The sequence below is a fragment of the Monopterus albus genome, unplaced genomic scaffold (assembly GCF_001952655.1).
Source record: "Monopterus albus unplaced genomic scaffold, M_albus_1.0 scaffold9.1, whole genome shotgun sequence".
In the NCBI taxonomy this organism is placed as follows: domain Eukaryota; kingdom Metazoa; phylum Chordata; class Actinopteri; order Synbranchiformes; family Synbranchidae; genus Monopterus; species Monopterus albus.
Window position 1 is genome coordinate 234501 of NW_018127889.1, and position 8018 is coordinate 242518.

Consider the following 8018-nt stretch of genomic DNA (forward strand, 5'->3'; position numbering starts at 1 on the left):
TGTGGGGGGGGGGGGGGGATTTTAAATGACTGCTTACCCTTCTTTTATTAACAAGACCAAAGCCACCAAGCATGTGAAGTGTGCATCCAAAATTAAATGAAACTCACTTAAACATATTACAAAAACACTACTAAAATAAAAAAATATATAATTTTGCAGTTGTGATCTTTTGCTTTAGAGTAAGCAGTATAACTGTGTAAGCTGGACAATATTAAGCTATGAGAATGATGTAGTGTGACTGATGCCAAATAAGAAAATAGGCTGGGATTTAAGACCAGCAGTTAATATTTGAAACACAGAAAAAATGTGCTAGTTTTTCTTGAGTCTCAATATATCTCCTGCCCTGCATGCGCCCCAGATTAATAGTTACACTGCCTCCCTTTCATAGGCTTTCGCACTACTCTTGTTGCCTTGACTACTGGTGTGTCAGGGGACTTCATCCTGATTCATTTTATGATTTCTCTGACTCTACTTCAGAGAGACTACCACAACGCAGCACTGAAAGTGAGAATAATTTTTAGTTTTCCTTCCTTTTACACTGGACTGACTCTTCATCCACCCTCTGCAGCCTTAGTTACCAGAAGTACGCGGTACTTCAGGTTGCCATGCTGCTCAACTCATCCACTGCACTGCAGGCTACACGCACTAAAATGGGACATTTGCTTTCCTTCTGCACATAAACCCTTATTAGTTTGTTTGATTTACATTCTGTTCAAAAGAGGCACAATACAGACGGCATGAAAAATATTCTCATAGGGATGTCATTATCTGAATACGCTTTAGAACATATTCCAATTCATAACTGATATCTCAAAAGCAGGCCTGTGTATGCATATGTAGCGTTCACACTGCTAGTTGTTGTGTATAAGTATCAATCCATGCAGAAGGCAACTAAGGTCACCAGTTATTTGCAGCAATATTTCATAAGGCAACTGTTTAAGACTTTCCCAGAAATTGGCTTGATTTGCTGGGATATTCGTTCTCATTCCTCTTTATTCCTCTTTTGTAATAAGGAAATCACGGGCTTTACTTGTGAGAGTCGAGTTTATCTTTAGGCTTTTAACATATTTCAGGGGTCACTGGAATCTTGTAAAACTGTCTTGCAGTCCACACTCTGTATAATTTTAACTGTCTTTAGTGGAGCACACACTGCTTTCATCATGGAAGCAAGTGTTTAAAGTAATTTAGCCCCAGAGCATCTCAAAACATCAGGGCAGCACTCTTTAGTGTTCCAGTCCAGAATCATCTGGCTTTTTGTGGTTTTGTATGTGTAGGAAGGGAAGAAATAGCAACGCCCATATTTATGTTTGCTCCAGCTTCGCCTGCACACTGAGCTGTCCTGGAAAAGTCCATGTGACCTAGAGCTGAGGAGGTGCTGCCAGTTCCTCATCCTGTTGCATGATAGAGCAGAAAGACAAGAGTCTGCAGCTATGGTGTAGTTAGTCAGTTAAAATGCAGTCAGCACATAATGTTTTCTTTTTTGTTATTCATTTAAAATGGAATATAGGGCTTTTTCAAGCTGATATAATTTACATCCGATTATTTTTAAGTCATGCTAGCAGTGCCTTGTGAGTACGGTATATTAGCGTGTGGACGTTAGCATTAAATATCGGGGCACTGAATTGTCAATCTTACTGGCAAAAAATATGTTTAGCCTCGTTCAAGAAGTGTACAGCACAATTTCTGTCATTGTTCAGCATTCCCAACTTTAATACAATTAATGTGCCAGCTGCTGATTTTATGCATGAACAAGAAAACTAGGGTAAGAAATAAACTATTATGTGTGTGGCTGATCTGGTGTCCTTGATTTCCATTAAGGGGGTGTGGTACTGGCTAGATAAGATTGATAGATAATCCTTTATTGTCATTGTAATGTGTACAACTGTCGCTCATGTTGCCGTGCGACTTTGATTCATAAATGGCAGGAAAATACACCCGTATGACAATTATGAGAAATGAGGGTGCATGTATGTAGAAAAAGACCTCATCCAAATTCACACCACTCTCATTTGTTCTATGCCAGATAGAAGTGTTCTGGTGCCAGTGACACAGGAGCGGTGGGATTTCAATAATTGAAAGAGAGAGAGCATGGGGATAATACATCGCCCTCTCCCATAAATTCATTATAGGTAAGGCAGAGGAGTGGAGGTGTTATTCAGGGGGATTGTTATGTAATTGAACCAGTGGTATTAGTGAAATGACTCGCATTGTGTAACTGGAAATAGTTTGTCTTTCTGTGTGTCATACTTTTTCCATTCTTTCTTCCTCCCTTCCCCCACACATCTCTCTCTCTCTCTCTCTCTCTTTCTCTGTCCCTCCTACTCACACTTTAGCAGATACATGTTGTTAAAGATTTGCTCAGGTTTTGGCCACTTTCCTGCTTAGATTTCCAAAAAAAAGTTGTAGTCAACTGCTTTTAACTTCCCACGTTTACTACTTTGATCTTTCTCTCTGTCTTTCTCTAACATAGGGGCACACACTAAAGGTGACCCTGCTGCTTAGGTTAATGCTAAAGAAGACAGATGCATTTCATTTGTTCATGTGGTATTTGTCAGTAAATGTGTGCTTTTATACAGTTTCTCCTTACTGATGAAAGTTTTAACCGATATTTTCTTCTGATGGGTCAGAAACCTCCCCACTGCCCTTTAACTTAATATCAGCAAGCGTCATAACCTCTTTGTTTACAACACACCTATTTGCCTTTGTTTCATCAGATGTCCCATTTTTATTATTTATTATGCAGTTATGGCTTTATTCTGGATGTGCTGTGTTTATGCATCCCCAGGCATGAATACCCCTGCATACATGAATAAACAGATTTTGCAGAAGATAACCATGGAAACAGGATTTACACAGAAACCAAAGGTGAATAGGCCCAGGTGGCTGAATGCTTCAGTGCTCTGGTTTGCATTGGTATGTTTTAGCCATCTTTTATGGATCTCTTTAATCAGTACATGAACTCCACCTGCTCCAAATTAATTAGAATATTCATTTTCACATCAAGGAGGGATTATGGTCGAGGTGAATGTCTGGCCTTCTCGTTAACAGTCAATCAGTCTGACCTTTTAAAAAGTGGCTTTATTGAGAACTACAAAGCCCCAGGACTCTTGTCCCTCCACTGTGCAGTGAAGGGTCGATAAATTGTGCCAGAGGATTAATACGGTATCCACGGAGACCAAGCCACACCCCTCCCCACCACCACATACAGAGACACACACACACACACACGCCCTACTAACACCTGAGTTGTAATCTTACTTCTGTTTTTGTCCTGTGTATGGACCTTGTCTCAACTTTCTAGATTTTCTCCCTGAACTTGGTTGTCTGAACATCTTAAGCACATTTCATAAAGGAAAAACCGCTGCAAATTTAGAGGAATTATTGACCCCATGAATCATTCATGATATTCACACAAGGATATTAATGAAGGTTGCTGGTCTCCTGTAGGAGCAGAGGAAGGCGAACAGCCCTTGACGTGGAGAGTGAAAGCAGAGGGAGAGTAGAAGGGAAGTGAAAGGAAAAGGGAGAAACGCCAGCTCAGCTACCCGCCTGCCTCGCCGAGCGCTGTGCCATGGGGAAGCAGAACAGCAAACTGCGGCCCGAGGTGCTGAACGACCTGAGAGAAAACACAGAATTCACTGACCACGAGCTGCAGGAGTGGTACCGTGGCTTCCTCAAGGACTGTCCCACTGGCCACCTGACCGTGGAAGAGTTCAAGAAGATCTATGCCAACTTCTTCCCCTATGGAGATGCCTCAAAGTTTGCTGAACATGTCTTCCGCACATTTGACACCAATGGTGATGCCACCATTGATTTCAGGGAGTTTATCATCGCCCTGAGTGTGACGTCTCGTGGTGGCCTGGAGCAGAAGCTGCGCTGGGCTTTCAGCATGTATGACCTGGATGGGAACGGCTACATCAGCCGAGCAGAGATGCTGGAGATAGTTCAGGTGAGGACTACAGGATAGGGGCTCTACATACTGTAGATGCATATGCTCTACATACCAGTCTCTCATCTACTCTGGGTCATGATCAGCCTTGGTCTGCATTCCTTAAATGTGATAATAATGCAGTGCTTAATATTAGCAAATGCTAATTTATGTATCAGGAATGTCAATTTGAAACTCCAGACCTAAAGATACTGAGTTTACCATCAAAAAAGACAAAGAAAAGCAGCAAATCTTCACATCTTGGTTGCTGAGGAATATTTTAAATGACATATGCAAAATATATGCAATTTAACTTGCTGTCTAATAGCTGTTTTTAGGCTTCATGTTAATTTTCAGGTTGGGATTTATAAGATTTTCACTTAACATCCTGGATACAGGCTGCCCTTTTTGTGTGTTATTTTTTTTTCTTATCACTATGGCTATATTTACTCTTCCACGATACTGTGCTGGGAGGCCTGCAGAGCCATATCAATATTGGCTCAGTCAGTTTTGTTTGTGGATACAAATGAATGTGGAAAAAAACATAAACATCAGCATTTTTGTTATTGTAATGTTTCCTGTTTTTCCATCTTTCTCTGTTCAAAGCCAAAGACATTTACAGGATCTAAAATGTAAGATTTCAGAAAATATATTGTAGCCATACATTTTGCCTCACCTGTTCAGTGACATACGGTGAGTCCAACAACTGGGTGAGCTTTAGTTGCCAGAGAACCATCGTTACCATGTAGCAACAGAAAATAGGTCAAAGCATTTAGTCAGTGCATGTAATAAACATGTCATTGGGAGCAGTTATTTTTCATCATGAAGACCTAAAACCTCCCCACAGACAAGAAAACGAATACTCACATAACGGCAAACATTACCCTCCTTTGTAGGCAATTTACAAGATGGTGTCATCAGTGATGAAGATGCCTGAGGATGAGTCAACACCAGAGAAAAGAACAGATAAAATCTTCAGACAGATGGACATTGACAATGATGGTAAAGTGTTTTTTTTGTTTGTTTTATTTCCGTGCATGCTTTGTGGAGAAATATCATAACCAGCTGTCACTATAATTAGACCACCTTACTTTGGTTCCTCTAACAGATAATACGTAGGTAGAGGCTGCCACAGACCAGATGATGTTTTTATAGATACATAATGAGTACGCTGGTCCTCTGTGACTGCACAGTTGCATGTACATAGAGTAAGTGGCTCAGGTACACTGGTTAGGACAAAGGTTATACAGTCATAGATGTAGCATGAAGGATTAGTTGGGTAATAATCCTTGGCATTATACGCTTTATTCCACAGAGCAGTTTGGAGAGTAACAGGAAAAAAAGGAAGATGTTGGAGACAGGGTGATGAATATGATGTCATACAACATCACTGCATAATATAAGTATTTCCCAAGTCAAGTAAGACAGCAGCAGAGCAGGTCAGTTTGCTTTGAAGCAGAACATTCAGAAGGTCAAACTGTGTCTCTCACGTTTTTGTTTTTTTACATCCACCAAAACTCAGTTAACTCGCCTTCCTAATGCACTTTACACAGATGCTGTCTGGCAGGAAGCTTCATCTTCTCTTTGATAGATTAGTCAAAATGTAAATAAAGCCACAGGAATTGTACTTTGTGCAAGACACACTGGGTAAATCTAAATTAAATGTAAAATATTAAAATAGTGCAAGAATACATTCTTGTAAGGAAGGTTTATGATGGTCATAAACACAAATTTTACCAGCCTATACTTTAGCTTTGTGTATTTTTCTTCCTATCTATTCAAATAACGTTATTGCTATTTCTGAGCTTAGCAGAACAGTTGGGAGGCAGCACAGTAAAGCAATTAGTCTGATTCACTGGTTGATTTGACTACTTAATAAATGTAAGTCATTTGCAATTTATTAGTATTTAAGTTGTATGTCAAGCACAAATGTTGAACATGATGCTCATTTAGTTTTACTATAAAAAACATTTAATTTTATATATTTTTGCAAAGTCTTGTATTCGTGTAACTGAATATTGAGTTGTACAAAGTCTTAAGGTATACATTTTAATATTCTTATCATTATTCAGTGTCGGCATTAGTAATATTACTACATAGAATATTTACAGCAGTTATTTAAAAGCTGTACTGCTGCCCATACAACTATCAACACAACTAAAGAAGTCTGAATTTACATGAAAGTCACACAAAAGCATCACCTGCTGGTTGGTGTGACTTGACAGCTAGCAAAGACTGAATCATGGAGTCATAAAAAGTTCATGCTAATTTATTATAATTAATTTAAATGAGTATAAAGTGCCTGTTGGGCAGTTGTGATAATATTTGAAGCGCATGAGCTGAAAAGAAATAGCTAAAGGTTTCTTGCTGCATGATTCACCCCTCCTTCACAAGTCTTGACTGCTGATGACGGAGGTTCTTTTTTTGGTCTGTGCTCCACAGGTCGGTTGTCTTTGGAGGAGTTCATTAAAGGTGCCAAGAGCGACCCGTCCATTGTCCGGCTGCTGCAGTCTGATCAGGGAGCCTCTCGTCAGTACTGAGGACAGAGATGGTGACATACTGTATGTACACGATCCCTCAAACTCACACACATCCAGCTTTTTGCTGTAGATGATAGAGGCTTGGTCATCGTCACACCTTACCAGACAACCCTTTGATTTTTAACACTCCATGTCTTATTGTTTACATTAATACTTGTCTTTTGTCAGTATGGCACGCTGTAGACTATGACTTCTCATTTGAGGTATGCTGTTAATATTTTACTTGTTCTCCATAAGTGAAGTGCCATATCCATATATTTACATGGACTGAATTATATACTTGCAAGTATTATGACTCCTATTATGTTACACCAAGAAGAAACTAATTACATCATTTGATATAATATAAGTGTTCAAATGCTTCTTGTCACTCAGACTAACAGCAGCTTAAGTTGCAGTTCTGAATAAGCTCTGTATGCCTTTGGTACTGCATGCGCTAAATGATATGTGATTTCTGATACTGCAGCAGTTTACGTGAATAAGGAGCACGTGATTGTTTTTATTCCCTTTTATTTTTGTAACAATGTAATTTTCACATAATTGAAATAAAGTCGTGTAAGAAAAATCTACACAAGTCCCACAATATCCCCCCTTGTCCTGGATAGACCTGATGCAAACCCACCACGATTCTTATTCACGGTTTAAAGAAAAAAAAAATACTTTCACACTAGGTCGGACATTTGAAGTGTTACTATGACAAGTCCACGTTATAAAATAGGGGCTTGGGGATGGCTGAAGAGGAGACGATGTTTGAAAAAAAGACTTAAAATGAACAATTGAAATGCCACATCTCAAACCTCCTCCTTGGTAGCTGGCAAGTGCTGTATGTGACTGAAAGATGATGTGAGAAACTGCAGGTGTTTCTCATGTGTCTTTTCTAGAGAATTTCAGTAACTGGGCGACTGGGCCTCCCATTCGTCCACAGGAGAGGGGAGGCGGGTCACGCAGGACCAGACCAAACCAGTCTGGCTCAGATCCTGCCCCATTTAGGCTCATAACTCGTCCTTCCCAAAGTCGTCATCCATGTCTACATCACTTAGGTCATAGTCATCCTCCACTGGGAGCTGAAGCAGACAGGGAGATAAAGAGTTAGCGAAGACAGGGTAAAGTCCATCTGTGTTGATACAAATCTGACTTTCACTGTGTGAGAAAAGAAACGGCTGTTCTTTTCAGAGGGGGTGGGGAGGCACTCCAACTGTATTACACAAGTGTTTCTTGGTATATTCCTGAGTACATGAGTGAGTTGCAGTACAGAAGCAGATGGAGGTTTATTACAAGCCAGACAGACACCAGACAGATTAAGCATCATTGTAACTCTGAACTGGTTGTCTCCAGTATACAATATATTTTGTGGGCTGTCTTGCAATTTGAGATCTAAACTGTAGCACAGTTTAGACATAAGACAGAAATGAAACTTAACCTCGATAAAGAACATATGGACTTTGTTTGCATCCATCAGGAATCTGCAGGTGTTTACTTTTACGAAATGCTACTTAGAGCATCGTTGCTGAAAATGCAGTCGTGTTTAACATTTAGTGGAGCCATTAGTG

General features: G+C 39.9%; 2 protein-coding genes across 10 annotated transcripts in view; one reads left to right on the forward strand and one right to left on the reverse strand.

Annotated features, from left to right (window-relative positions):
• The window catches only part of hpcal1 (hippocalcin-like 1), a 12551-nt gene extending 5426 nt beyond the window's left edge, over positions 1-7125 (forward strand). For 2 of the 9 annotated variants that reach the window (XM_020589123.1, XM_020589128.1), the window contains exons 2-6: positions 2024-2129; positions 2786-2865; positions 3448-3949; positions 4825-4930; positions 6371-7125. In XM_020589123.1, the coding sequence (XP_020444779.1) occupies positions 3572-3949; positions 4825-4930; positions 6371-6468 (582 nt within the window). In that variant the 5' untranslated portion in view covers positions 2024-2129; positions 2786-2865; positions 3448-3571 and the 3' untranslated portion in view covers positions 6469-7125. Of the gene's footprint in view, positions 1-388; positions 505-2023; positions 2130-2785; positions 2866-3447; positions 3950-4824; positions 4931-5243; positions 5450-6370 lie in introns of those variants that run through there. The other 7 variants (XM_020589121.1, XM_020589116.1, XM_020589133.1 and 4 more) reach the window with 6 other exon arrangements.
• Positions 7126-7292: 167 nt separating this feature from the next.
• Positions 7293-8018, reverse strand: part of pdia6 (protein disulfide isomerase family A, member 6) — an 8445-nt gene continuing 7719 nt past the window's right edge. The window contains exon 13 of the mRNA XM_020589107.1: positions 7293-7532. Coding sequence (XP_020444763.1) covers positions 7461-7532 — 72 coding nt within the window. The 3' untranslated portion in view covers positions 7293-7460. The remainder of the gene's footprint in view (positions 7533-8018) is intronic.